The 14,596-nt window shown below is 44.3% G+C and overlaps 1 protein-coding gene across 1 annotated transcript in view; it reads right to left on the bottom strand.

Moving 5' to 3' along the window:
- Positions 1 to 14,596, bottom strand: part of LOC118396719 (transmembrane protein 266-like) — a 58,449-nt gene that overhangs the window by 1,767 nt on the left and 42,086 nt on the right. The window contains exons 4-10 of the mRNA XM_035791103.2: positions 11,430 to 11,584; positions 8,894 to 8,967; positions 7,707 to 7,763; positions 7,201 to 7,339; positions 6,600 to 6,715; positions 5,706 to 5,898; positions 83 to 145 (exon numbers count right to left, since the gene is read on the bottom strand). Coding sequence (XP_035646996.1) covers positions 83 to 145; positions 5,706 to 5,898; positions 6,600 to 6,715; positions 7,201 to 7,339; positions 7,707 to 7,763; positions 8,894 to 8,967; positions 11,430 to 11,584 — 797 coding nt within the window. The remainder of the gene's footprint in view (positions 1 to 82; positions 146 to 5,705; positions 5,899 to 6,599; positions 6,716 to 7,200; positions 7,340 to 7,706; positions 7,764 to 8,893; positions 8,968 to 11,429; positions 11,585 to 14,596) is intronic.

Raw genomic sequence — 14,596 nt, 5'->3', positions numbered from 1 at the left:
TTGGACTCAACACATGATCCTGCTGAGCAAAGCAAAGTACACAAACAAACCTGTGAGGGTGTAGACAATTGTTTATTCTTACCACTGCTTGCCTCACTGTAGTACTGGCTGATGTAGTTGTTCATGTCATCTTGAACAACATGATCTGAAAGAAATAAGAAACAAAATAGGTATGTACTTTTTCTCAGAAAATGTTAGAGTTAGATGTTTGGTACCCTTATCTAATAGAGCTTGTGACAATCTATTCCCATGTTTGTTCTGTAAAGATCTCCCAGAATGCATCAGTCAGATATTCCTGACCAGAAGGTTGAACCCATAGGAAGCAAGGTAAGGAATGTAAAAAGAGGTGAGGTGGTGGGTAGAAGGGCCTGTGGCTAGCATCTCTGACCTGCCACAGTTTACCTCTAAGTGCCATCCCCATTCCCTCAGGACCACTAGACAGATGGGTTTTATTTATGTTTCTTCAAATATTCATTTTAAGACTGCTCCAAGAAGGCAGGGGATGCTCGGACTAAAATGTGGCGTCAGAGACAATCACTCTGCGATTAATAACACATGAGCATGTGAGGACCACTTAAAAGGCTGCAGTCTGACACAGCCTCTCTGTGAAACCTCAGATATCTCATCTCAGATATATAGCAGAGAGAGGAGCAGGGTGATTTATGTCTTTACTAAAGGAAAGTGCTTTGTTTCTCCTGTCTCCCGCAACTTATGATCCGTCTCCCTTTGAAAGTTTTATGGCTCCTGTATTCATTGGAGTGTTTGTTCAGAATTTTAAAGACTTATGTTTTGATAATATTTCCTTTGTTCCATGCTGGTTGAAGACCCAGCTAGCCAGTAACTAGCTAACACCAGACACAGATGAAGACCTAGCTAACCAGTAACTAGCTAACACCAGACACAGATGAAGACCCAGCTAACCAGTAACTAGCGAACACCAGACACAGATGAAGACCCAGCTAACCAGTAACTAGCTAACACCAGACACAGATGAAGACCCAGCTAACCAGTAACTAGCTAACACCAGACACAGATGAAGACCCAGCTAACCAGTAACTAGCTAACACCAGACACAGATGAAGACCCAGCTAACCAGTAACTAGCTAACACCAGACACAGATGAAGACCCAGCTAACCAGTAACTAGCTGACACCAGACACAGATGAAGACCCAGCTAACCAGTAACTAGCTGACACCAGACACAGATGAAGACCCAGCTAACCAGTAACTAGCTGACACCAGACACAGATGAAGACCCAGCTAACCAGTAACTAGCTGACACCAGACACAGATGAAGACCCAGCTAACCAGTAACCAGCGAACACCAGACACAGATGAAGACCCAGCTAACCAGTAACTAGCGAACACCAGACACAGATGAAAGGGGAAACATATAAGTATCTTTGCCATAGATCAATATGGTAAAGATTTAATTATATTTGCTGACACCCTACAGTGAAATTTTGGCACCAGTAGAGTAGCTATCTAGCTATATAAACCACGCCCCTCTGCAAACACACCTTTCCCATGTTGGTTACTAGGCGGAATTTATTTAAATTAGACAAAATAATATCATTTTACCATTGGTGTATTAAAATGAGATTAAGGTGACGTTACCTTGTCCATGAATCCAAGTGTTTGACATGGGGAGGGAACCAGTAACTTTATGATCAAACTTTATCAATGTAGAAGCAACAGTCATTAGTCGTCATACTTTGATCTGGTTTCCTTCAAATATCATCACATTTTATGAAAAACATGATTTTGACCTTTATAAGCAGCAATGCCTATAATCCACGATCGGATTGAATCCTAGGTTAGATACAATGGTCATCATACAAACGTGCGACATCTTTTTAAACCAATCTCTTGGTTTACAGATACACTCCCCTATGTATTTATTTGGACAGTGAAGCTAATTTGGCTCTATGCTCCAGCATTTTGCATTTGTAATCAAATGTTTTATTTGAGGCGACAGTATAGAATGTCACCTTTTATTTGAGGGTGTTTTCATAGATCTGTTTTACCATTTAGAAATGAAAGCACTATGCATCTAGTCCCCCCATTTGAAGGTGTCATAATTATTTGGAAAAACGTATTTATAGTGTATAAAATGTTGTCAACATTTTTGTATTTGTTCCCATATTTCTAGCACACAATGACTACATCCAGCTTGTGACTCTGCAAACTTGTTGGATGCATTTACAGTTTGTTTTGGTGCCGTTTCAGATTATGTTGCGTCCAATAGAAAATAATGTATTATCATTTTGGGGTCATTTTATTGTAAAAATAATTGAATATGTTTCTTAACACTTATATGTTAATGTGGATGCCACCATGATTACGGATAATAATGAATCAATTGTGATTAATGATGAGAGAAATTTACAGAGGCATAAATATCATCCATCCCCTGTTACTGGTAATGGTGAGAGGTTAGCATGATCTTTGTGCATCTGTAACTTTCTCCCTCATCATTATTCACTATTCATTCATTATGATCCTTAATCATCGTAGCATCCACCATTCTTATTTACAATAAAAGTGACTCCAAAATGACTCAAAACATTATTTACCATTCATTTATATTGGGCACAACGTAATCTAAAACACAACCAAAAAACTATAAATACATCCAACGACTTTGTCGAATCACAAGCTTGATGTAGTTATTACGGGCTAGGGATATGGGACCAAATACTACACTTTTGACTAAATGTAATACACTGTAAGTGAATTTGTCCAAACACTTAAGACACCTTCATTTTTAAAAATTTAACTAGGCAAGTCAGTGAAGAACAAATTCTTATTTACAATGATGGCCTACCCCGGCCAAACCCGGACGACACTGGGCCAATTGTGCGCCTCCCTATGGGACTCCCAATCACGGCCGGATGTGATTCAGCCTAGATTCGAACCAAATCAAATTTTATTAGTCACATGCGCCGAATACAACAGGTGTAGACCTTACAGTGAAATGTTTACTTACAAGCCCCTAACCAAAAATGCAGTTTAAAAAACATAAGAATTAAAAGTAACAAGTAATTAAAGAGCAGCAGTAAAATAACAATAGCGAGACAATATACAGGGGGTACCGGTACAGAGTCAATGTGCGGGGGCACCGGTTATTTGAGGTAATATGTACATGTAGGTAGAGTTATTAAAGTGACTATGCATAGATAACAGAGAGTAGCAGAAGTGTAAACGAGGGGGTGGCAATGCAAATAGTATGATTAGCCATTTGATTAGATGTTTGGAGTCTTATGGTTTGGGGGTAGAAGCTGTTTGGAAGCCTCTTGGACCTAGACTTGGCGCTCCGGTACCACTTCCCGTGCGGTAGCAGAGAGAACAGTCTATGACTAGGGTGGCTGGAGTCTGAAATTTTTTAGGGCCATCTTTTGACACCACCTGGTATAGAGGTCCTGGATGGCAGGAAGCTTGGCCCCAGTGATGTACTGGGCCATACGCACTACCCTCTGTAGTGCCTTGCGGTCGGAGGCAGAGGAGTTGCCAAACCAGGCAGTGATGCAACCAGTCAGGATGCTCTCGATGCTGCAGCTGTAGAACCTTATGAGGATATGAGGACCCATGCCAAATCTTTTCAGTCTCCTGCGGGGGAATAGGTTTTGTTGTGCCCTCTTCACGACTGTCTTGGTGTGCTTGGACAATGTTAATTTGTTTGTGATGTGGACACCAAGGAACTTGAAGCTCTCAACCTGCTTCACTACAGCCCTGTCAATCAAAATGGTGGCGTGCTCGGTCCTCCTTTTCCTGTAGTCCACAATCATCTTCTTTGTCTTGATCACATTGAGGGAGAGGTTGTTGTTCTGGCATCACCCGGTCAGGTCTCTGACCTCCTCCCTATAGGCTGTCTCGGTGTTGTCGGTGATCAAACCTACCACTGTTGTGTCATCGCAAACTTAATGATGGTGATGGAGTCGTGCCTGACCATGCAGTTATGAGTGAACAGGGAGTACAAGAGAGGACTGAGCACGCACCCCTGAGGGGCCCCTGTGTTGAGGATCAGCATGATGGATGTGTTGTTACCTACCCTTACCACCTGGGGGCGGCCCATCAGGAAGTTCAGGATCCAGTTGCAGAAGGAAATGTTTAGTCCCAGGGTCCTTAGCTTAGTGATGAGCTTTGAGGACACCATGGTGTTGAACGCTGAGCTATAATCAATGAATAGCATTTTCACACAGGTGTTCCTTTTGTCCAGGTGGGAAAGGCCAGTGTGGAGTGAAATAGACATTGCATCATCTGTGGATCTGTTAGGGCGGTATGCAAATTGGAGTGGGTCTAGGTTTCCTGGGATAATGGTGTTGTGAGCCATGCCCAGACTTTCAAAGCACTTCATGGCTACAGACATGAGTGCTACTGATGTAGTCATTTAGGCAGATTACCTTAGTGTGGCTCAGGGACTATGGTTAAATAATTTTGGTATTACAGACTTGGACAGGGAGAGGTTGAAAATGTCAGTGAAGACATTTGCCAGTTGGTCAGCGCATGCTTGCAGTACACATCCTGGTAATCCGCCTGGTCCTTTCGGCCTTGTGAATGTTGACCTGTTAAAGGCCTTACTCACATCGGCTGCGGAGAGTGTGATCACACAGTCGTCCGGAACAGCTGGTGCTCTCATGCATGTTTCAGTGTTATTGGCCTCGAAGTGAGCATAGAAGTAGTTTAGCTTGTCTGGTAGGCTTGTGTCACAGGGCAGCTCTCGGCTGTGCTTCCCTTTGTAGTCTGTAATGGTTTGCAAGCCCTGTCACATCTAACGAGCATCGGAGCCGGTGTAGTATGATTCGATCTTAGTCCTGTATTGATACTGCCTGTTTGATGGTTCAGGGCATAGCGGGATTTCTTGTAAGCATCCAGGTTAGAGTCCCGCTCCTTAAAAGCAGCAGCTCTAGCCTTTAGCTCAGTGTGGATGTTGCCTGTAATCCATGGCTTCTGGTTGGGGTATATATGTACAGTCACTGTGGGTTCGACGTCATCGATGCACTTATTGATGAAGCCATTGACTGATTTGGTGTACTCCTCAATGCCATAGGAAGAATCCCGGAACATATTCCAGTCTGTGCTAGTAAAACAGTCCTGTAGCTTAGCATCTGCATTTTCCAGGGACGGTAGTGACATCTCTTGCACTAAGATGTAGTGCCTTAGACCGGGAGCCCATTGGGGAGGGGACTAAACACATAAAGTGCTTCACTGTCCAAATAAACACGGAGGGGAGTGCATATTTACATAGAGGATCTTGTCCTCATTCAAACAGCACTCCCATAGCACTGAGGTCTCTGACTCAGAGGTCCCACACTGTAGGCATCCCATCAGGCTGCTGTTCTTGTGGAATTATTTTCCTTGTACAGTACTCTACTATTCTATCCTCCCTGGAATCTGGTGTGGTTTGTTAGATGTCTGTTGTGGTTTCCAGGTGAACGGAGAACTTCTTTTCGACCCAGCCAACCTCTGTTTAACAAACAAGACCCAAAGCACAGAGCACTCTGTTCATTCGGCCACTTTGCCTGGAAAATCTGATCTGACTTGGCCAAGGCATCCCTCTATTCCCCTGGCTTCAAGAGAGAACCTCTGGTTAGAAACCACAGCCAGCAGGCAATCCCTAGAGATAGAACCCTATGACATGGTTTTATCTTGATGAGACAATCTGCAGTGTTCTGATGTAATGCTACAGGATCAGGGTGTGGTACCTCTAGGGGCTGCTGCCTCCCTGGCTTTAGCCTGGCCTCGCTGATCGGGGCCCCCAGGGGCCAGGCCGTCCACCTCCTGGAAGCTGCTGCTCTGCTTGCCCCACACATGGTGGATCTGCATGGCAGCCTCTCGCTCTGCTACCAGGTCCAAGTCCTGCTGAGCCAGGTGGGCCCGAAGCTGCCTGATCTCAAACTAATAGAGAGAGAGCGAGAAAGAGAGAGTGAAAGAAAGAAGGAAAGAGAGCGAGAAAGAAAGACAGAGAGCGAGAGAGAGAAAGAAGGGGGGGAGGACAAAGGGAGAACATACATGTGTTATCCTTGCATACAAACACCTTTAAGAGCTCTGGCCCTAACGTCCACACACTGTATCTCATCCACTAACTACATTATTGGTAGCTGTTGGCTATATGGCCAAACCCTGACTTGTGTCACACTGACCATTGCACACATAAATAGATGACATATACGTGTGTACATATTACAGATCGCTCTAATGGTTAGAACATAAACCTTTTCCCTCTTGGGTCAACAGGACCCAGCAGGGTTGTACAGTGACAGTCCTAATCCCTCAGCTTTACTATATTACATGGACAAATGTGACTTTATAATTTTCCTGAATGGAAATCCCAGGATGGGAATAACAGGAATGTTGTGAATCATTATGACTGAATACAGAACCTGGTAGTATCTCCTATTAAGGATATATGATCTATTTATGTATTCAAAGGGTCAGTGTGACACAATTCAGTGTTTGTCAGATTAAAGGTTTGGTTATTCCACTAATATGTGTGTGAATTTGAATGTGTTATTTTAGCAATTATTTCTGGCAATTTGCTGCCCTCTACTGGTCAATGACAGGTAATGGTAACTAGTTCGACAGTTGTGTGAACATACTGCCTGCTCCTGGCAGATCTGGGTGAGTCTCTCCAGCTGCTCCTCCCTGACAGCTTTGGCCTTCTCATACTGCTGGTTCTCCATCTCCATCTCCACCTTCACCTGTAGCACGTAGGCTGGGACAGAACACAGGGCAGACTGTTATAGAGACTGCTAGGTAGGGATAAACAGTCACACTGACATAACTTATTTTTAAAATATCAGTAGTAGGCCACATAATAGGGATTATGATCAGTAAGAAAAATATGTTTCCTGTCTTAAATCAGTCATTGTACATGTGTGTGCATGTGAAACATGGAACTTCCACAAGAGGGCGTAACAATTAAAAACAGCTTAGAGTCAAGAAACAGTACAACGTGTGTGTATCTGTATCAGATTATGTATGTATTTGTCATTGTGTTGTAAAGCAAGTATTGATTGTGGTTGGTAATATGCATGGTAAAAAAAAATCCGTAAAGCTCAGTAAAAAGCCAGTTAGGATAATAACATCCATAAGGGTGGAGCTGCAGAAATATTGTTGTTAAGGACATGACACAGAGGAGACTGTATTCATCCACCCTCTGCACCCCATACATCTACCCTCAGGCCCTCCCAGCCTCACCATCGATGATCCTCTTGACCCTCCAGATGCGCAGGGTGATGATGAGGCCGATGGCGTCCCAGGGGCTGCTAGGGCCGTTGGCCACTGTTGAGGCCACCATGGGGGCCAGGGACAGGACTATGACTGCACCGTCAAACACCTACACACAAGCACACACACAAAGATATTAGCAAGAAGACAATATTTGAATGATTTGCAAACCAATTCATTAAAAATCCTACAATGTGATTTTCTGGATTTCTTTTTCTCATTTTGTCTGTCATAGTTGAAGTGTACCTATGATGAAAATTACAGGCCTCTCTCATCTTTTTAAGTAGGAGAAGTTGCACAATTGGTGGCTGACTAAATACTTTTTTGCCCCACTGTACATATCCAAGTTTCAGAACATTCCCTCCAGGCCTGTGGGGGGTTTCCAGTCTGAGGTCTGACATTTGGAGAATACTATTGCTGTGGAAGTGGTGGGCTGCTCTGAGCCCCACCTCAGGATGGTCCCCCAGGGAGCTTACCTCCACTTTGTTCTCGATGTAATCCCAGATCCCCAGCACCACAATTCTGAACACCGTCTGAGAGAGCGGGAGGAGGGAGAGTGGGGGAGGGAGATAGGGAGGGAAAGGGTAAAAAGGATTGGGGAAGAGAACCATAGCAATAGAATACATTTCCTTTAATTGTAAATACACCCCTAAAAATACTAATGTCTCAGCGAAAGTGAATTGCAGTTGTGATTCAGTTCTCTTTCATCTATCCACCGGCAATTCATCAATGACATACTCCTACAGTTCACTGCCACAGCGGTCAGATTTCCTTCAAACAATTAGAGACACACACTGCACCAGCTGCAGCTGACTCATCAGGGGCTGCAGAAGGCCACTGCACTCCTCTCCTTTCTTTTTACATATTCAGGATTCCACCTGAGCAGAAGCTGTCCTGCCACAGCCAATACTTACATGAATCACTAAGGGTTAGCTTGCATTGATAACTAAAACACATACACATGGTAGATGGTGGCAGATTGTGGTAAATTGCATCATTCTGGCAACAATGGCTGACACATAAATAACTTGTCATAGAATTCTGCGGCACCCCGCAAGCTGTGCTGCAGTACGCCACAACTTTTAAAGGAAGAACCACTGTACTGTTTCTCAACCAAATAGAGCAGCAGACCGGTGAACAGAGAACTACAAAGATAAACTGCTAGGCCTGAGGAAACGGTAATCAATAGGGTTTATCTGAGGTCTGGTGCTAGTTAAAAGCTACGGTGCAACAGAAAAGCTCTATCTGCATTTTAGATAAAAGTGATTGTGTTGACTAAACGTAATACATCAAGAGCAATCACAGCAACAGTCACAGCAAGTTGTGAAGGGAAATAGTATCAGAATGAGTGAGATAGAGGAGGCTGTAACGCTGTGAACAAACATTAGGAGCAAATTAAATAGCTGTGTTTACGTTTAACAATATACTGTATGTGATGGACCAATAGAGTACATTGACCAACGCTCTAATAAGTCGATAAGTGTTGATAAAAGAAAGGCCAGGGCTTAATAGGGCGTTGTAATCAGAATACACCACTGCACCTCTCCAGCTCACCTTTGTCTCAATCAACTATAGCACACTAGAGCATTAAATCAACCCTCTGCTACATCAGCTTTAAATGAGCCTGCTGCCACTGTGGTGGGGGGTGGGGGGGGTGGCTCACCTCAGTGAAGAACACAGATAGAATGGCCAGGCTGATCCAGTGGATGATGCTGGCAAACTGGAACGCGTTGTTAACTGTGAAGACAGCACAGCAGAGACACCGTTTCAAGATGACTAGTTTACTCGGGGTTCAGATCATTTGGTAAATCCTGGAGACAGACCCAAGCACAGACACATAGCCCTCTGTAGCTCAGTGTGTAGAGCAGGGCCATTGTTAATGCCAGGATAGTGGGTTTGATTCCCAGGACTGCTTATACATAAAATGTATACACACTTGACTGTAGTTTGCTTTGGATAAAATTGTCTGTTAAATGGCATATGCAGTGCATTCAGAAAGTATTCAGACCCCTTGACTTATTCCACATTTTGGTACATTACAGCCTTATCAAATCATGTCCAATCAATTGAATTTACCACAGGTGGACTCCAATCAAGTTGTAGAAACATCTCAAGGAGGATCAATGGAAACAGGATGCACCTGAGCTCAATTTCAAGTCTCATAGGAAAGGGTTTGAATACTTAGATAAATAAGGTATTTCTGTTTTTATTTTAATTACATTTACAAAAATGTCTAAAAACCTGTTTTCGATTTGTCATTATGGGGTATTGTGTGTAGATTAATGATAAAAACTTTTTTTCATCCAATTTAGAATAAGGATGTAACGTAACAAATTGTGTAAAAAGTCAAGGGGTCTGAATACTTTCCGAATGCACTGTATATATACTGTATATATTATATAGGCAAAGATGTGCATGCACAGGTTTGTCTGACTTCATGCCTATTCATCAGCCTAATTGTGGCCAGCATCGTACTACATTAGGCTGTCAGCTACAGCATTTCTCTTCAAGCACCTCTTCCCTTCTGTCTTTATTTGTTGTGCTCACTGATCTGTCAATCAGTCCGTTAATCTTCCTCCATCCATCCCTCCCTCTCTCTGTACATTCACCCAGCAGAAAGACAACCTCTCTCTCCCCATTTATTTGTCTTACTTTACCTCCCAACCGTCCCGTCTCTTCAATCTGCCTCCAGGAACTTGTTAAGACTTGAATACGTTAAGATACAGCCATATGGACCTGTAACCCATATAGCCCTACCATCGTTCATAGAGCTTGTGACACCACAGAGGTTTGGGACTCCTGACTGTAACTCAAATCGCCCTACCATCGTTCATAGAGCTTGTGACACCACAGAGGTGGGGACTCCTGACTGTAACCCATGAAAGATGAGAAAGGCGGTAGCCCGTTCCTGTAGGTTCATGCTCTACAACATCCGCAGAGTACGACCCTGCCTCACACAGGAAGCGGCGCAGGTCCTAATCCAGGCACTTGTCATCTCCCGTCTGGATTACTGCAACTCGCTGTTGGCTGGGCTCCCTGCCTGTGCCATTAAACCCCTACAACTCATCCAGAACGCCGCAGCCCGTCTGGTGTTCAACCTTCCCAAGTTCTCTCACGTCACCCCGCTCCTCCGCTCTCTCCACTGGCTTCCAGTTGAAGCTCGCATCCGCTACAAGACCATGGTGCTTGCCTACGGAGCTGTGAGGGGAACGGCACCTCAGTACCTCCAGGCTCTGATCAGTCCCTACACCCAAACAAGGGCACTGCGTTCATCCACCTCTGGCCTGCTCGCCTCCCTACCACTGAGGAAGTACAGTTCCCGCTCAGCCCAGTCAAAACTGTTCGCTGCTCTGGCTCCCCAATGGTGGAACACACTCCCTCACGACGCCAGGACAGCGGAGTCAATCACCACCTTCCGGAGACACCTGAAACCCCACCTCTTTAAGGAATACCTAGGATAGGATAAAGTAATCCTTCTCACCCCCCCCCCCTTAAAAGATTTAGATGCACTATTGTAAAGTGGCTGTTCCACTGGATGTCATAAGGTGAATGCACCAATTTGTAAGTCGCTCTGGATAAGAGCGTCTGCTAAATGACTTAAATGTAATGTAAATGTAATGAGGACACCCACCTCCTTCTCCAGAGCAAGAGGATGCAGAGGAGGTCCTCTCCATGTGCTATGGGTCACAGTGGCATTAGACCACCTGTTACTGTTTACTGAGGAATACTAATGATGCTGATATTATAGAGGAGAGGTCACCGCCCCAGGTCCTGGACCTGTCACTGTTTACTGAGGAATACTAATGATGCTGATATTATAGAGGAGAGGTCACAGCCCCAGGTCCTGGACCTGTCACTGTTTACTGAGGAATACTAATTATGCTGATATTATAGAGGAGAGGTCACAGCCCCAGGTCCTGGACCTGTCACTGTCACTGTTTACTGAGGAATACTAATGACGCTGATATTATAGAGGAGAGGTCACAGCCCCAGGTCCTGGACCTGTCACTGTTTACTGAGGAATACTAATGATGCTGATATTATAGAGGAGAGGTCACAGCCCCCACAGCTGTTTTGTGTGTTTTAACATCACTAAGGGTCGAATCACAATTGAAGATATGTGCAAGTAACTCAAATGTTCATGTATCTATAAGCCGAGATCCAGGTTCTAATACAGAGACAGGTCCAGGGTCACTCACACTGCAGAAGCTTGGTGTCGATGAGCAGCTCCAGACACAGCAGAACGACCACCAGGATGACACAAGCCACCAGGAAACAGTTGAAGCCTGCACTCAGCAGACATACCTGCCATAGGGCTGCCCTCCGCCCACAGCATGGCTTCAGCCAGTTAGACCTGACACCAGAAGGGGGGAGGAATGCAGAAACAAAGCTGAATGTCATGATATGCAAATCAGAGATGGAAATGTATTTAATTGTATTAGTTCTCTTTGAAACCTCAATGGTGGAGTCGTTGAGAAGTGCTTTCTACCATGTGTTCGACTCCGTTTCAGCCAGCAGAAGGCAGCGTTCCAATCAGGCACAAATACATACAAATCACATCCACACACATTTTTTATTTTTTATTTCACCTTTACTTAACCAGGTAGGCCAGTTGAGAACAAGTTCTCATTTACAACTGCGATCTGCCCAAGATAAACCAAAGCAGTGCCACACAAACAACAACACATAGTTACACATGGAATAAACAAACATACAGTCAATAACACAATAGGGGAAAAAAATCTACAGTGTATATACATTGTGTGCAAATGAAGTAAGATTAGGGAGGTAAGGCAATAAATAGGCCGTAATGGCGAAGTAATTACAATTTATCATTTAAACACTGGAGTGATAGATGTGCAGAAGATGAATGTGCAAGTAGAGATACTGGGGTGCAAAGGAGCAAAAAAATAAAATAAATAACAATATGGGGATGAGGTAGTTAGATGAGCACTTTACAGATGGGCTACGTACAAATGCAGTGATCTGTGAGCTGCTCTGACCGCTGATGCTTAACGTTAGAGAGGGAGATGTGAGTCTCCAGCTTCAGTTATGTTTGCAATTAGTTCCAGTCATTGGCAGCAGAGAACTGGAAGGAAAGGCGGCCAAAGGAGGAATAGGCTTTGGGGGTGACCAGTGAAATATATCTGCTGGAGCATGTGCTACAGGTGAGTGCTGCTATGGTGACCAGTAAACTGAGAAAAGGCGGAGCTTTACCTAGCAAAGACTTATAGATGACCTGGAGCCAGTGGGTTTGGCGAGGAATATGAAGCGAGGGCCAGCCAACGAGAGCATACAGGTCGCAGTGGTGGTGACAAAACGGATGGCACTGTGATAGACTGCATCTAATTTTCTATTTTATAAACGACATCACCGAACTCAAGGATCGGTAGGATAGTCAGTTTTACGAGGGTATGTTTGGCAGCATGAGTGAAGGAAGCTTTGTTGCGAAATAGGAAGCAGATTCTAGATTTGATTTTGGATTGGAGATGTTTAATGTGAGTCTGGAACAAGAGTTTGCAGTCTAACCAGACACCTAGGTATTTGTAATTGTCCACATATTCTAAGTATGTCACGTTCTGACCTTAGTTCTCTTAGTTATGTCTTTGTTTGAGTATGGTCAGGGCGTGAGTTGGGTGGGTTGTCTATGTTCCTTCTTCTATAATTTGGGATTTCTATGTTTGGCCTGGTATGGTTCTCAATCAGAGGCAGCTGTTTATCGTTGTCCCTGATTGAGAACCATATTTAGGTAGCCTGGTTTCACTTTTGAGTTGTGGGTGATTATTTCCTGTTTAGTGTTTTTGTCATTAACCTTACGGGACTGTTTTGTTGTTGTTTATTGTTTTTGTTCAGTGTTAATTTTGCTTTATTATATTATGGACACTTACCACGCTGCGCATTGGTCTGACATTTCTTACTCCTCGTCGGAGGAGGACGAAGACGAACGTTACAAAGTCAGAACCATCCAGAGTACTGATGCTGGACAGGTGGGCAGGTGCGGGCAGCTATCGGTTGAAGAGCATGCATTTAGTTTTACTTGCATTTAAGAGCAGTTGGAGGCCACGGAAGGAGTGTTGTATGGCATTGAGGCTCGTCTGGAGGTTAGTTAACACAGTGTCCAAAGAAGGGCCAGAAGTATACAGAATGGTGTCGTCTGCGTAGAGGTGGATCCGAGAATCACCAGCAGCAAGAGCGACATCATTGATGTATACAGAGAAAAGAGTCAGACTGAGATTTGAACCCTGTGGCACCCCCATAGAGACTGCCAGAGGTCTGAACTCTGTCTGAGATGTAGTTAGTGAACCAGGCGAGGCAGTCATTTGAGAAACCAAGGCTGTTGAGTCTGCCGATAAGAATGTGGTGATTGACAGAGTTGAAAGCCTTGGCCAGGTCGATGAATAAGGCGGTACAGTATTGTCTTTTATCGATGGCGGTTATGATATCGTTTAGGACCTTGAGTGTGGCTGTGGTGCATCCATGACTTGCTCGGACACCAGATTGCATAGCGGAGAAGGTATGGTGGGATTCGAAATGGACGGTGATCTGTTTGTTAACTTGGCTTTCGAAGACCTTAGAAAGGCAGGGTAGAATTGATATAGGTCTGTAACAGTTTGGGTCTAGAGTGTCTCCCCCTTTGAAGAGGGGGATGACCGCGGCAGCTTTCCAATCTTTGGGGATCTCAGACGATACAAAAGAGGTTGAACAGGCTAGTAATAGGGGTTGCAACAATTTCAGCAGATAATTTTAGAAAGAGAGGGTCCGGGTTGTCAAGCCCAGCTGATTTGTAGGGGTCCAGATTTTGCAACTCTTTCAGAACATCAGCTATCTGGATTTGGGTGAAGGAGAAATGGGGGAGGTTTGGGCAAGTTGTTGTAGGGTGTGCAGGGCTGTTGACCGGGGTAGGGGTAGCCAGGTGGAAAGCATGGCCAGCCATAGAAAAATGCTTATTGAAATTCTCAATTATCGTGGATTTATAAGTGGTGACAGTGTTTTCTAGCCTCAGTGCAGTGGGCAGCCGGGAGGAGGTGCTCTTATTATCCATGGACTTTACAGTGTCCCAGAACTTTGTGGAGTTTGTGCTACAGGATGCAAATTTCTGATTGAAAAAGCTAACCTTTGCTTGCCTAACTGCCTGTGTATATTGGTTCCTAACTTCCCTGAAAAGTTGCATATCGCGGGGGCTATTCGATGCTAATGCAGTACGCCACAGGATGTTTTTGAGCAGGTCAAGGGCAGCCACACATACTACAGATACTACTGATTTGTGACAGGGTTTGTTGGCCAACACAGAGCTTGTGTTTGCCTTGTGGCACCACTCACGATATGGCCATATTTACTCAGCTTTACAAACAAAATGTATTGGCAC

Source organism: Oncorhynchus keta, chromosome 17, assembly GCF_023373465.1.
Source record: "Oncorhynchus keta strain PuntledgeMale-10-30-2019 chromosome 17, Oket_V2, whole genome shotgun sequence".
Classification (NCBI taxonomy): domain Eukaryota; kingdom Metazoa; phylum Chordata; class Actinopteri; order Salmoniformes; family Salmonidae; genus Oncorhynchus; species Oncorhynchus keta.
Note: the sequence above shows the minus strand (reverse complement) of the source record. Positions and strands in the feature narration are given on the sequence as shown.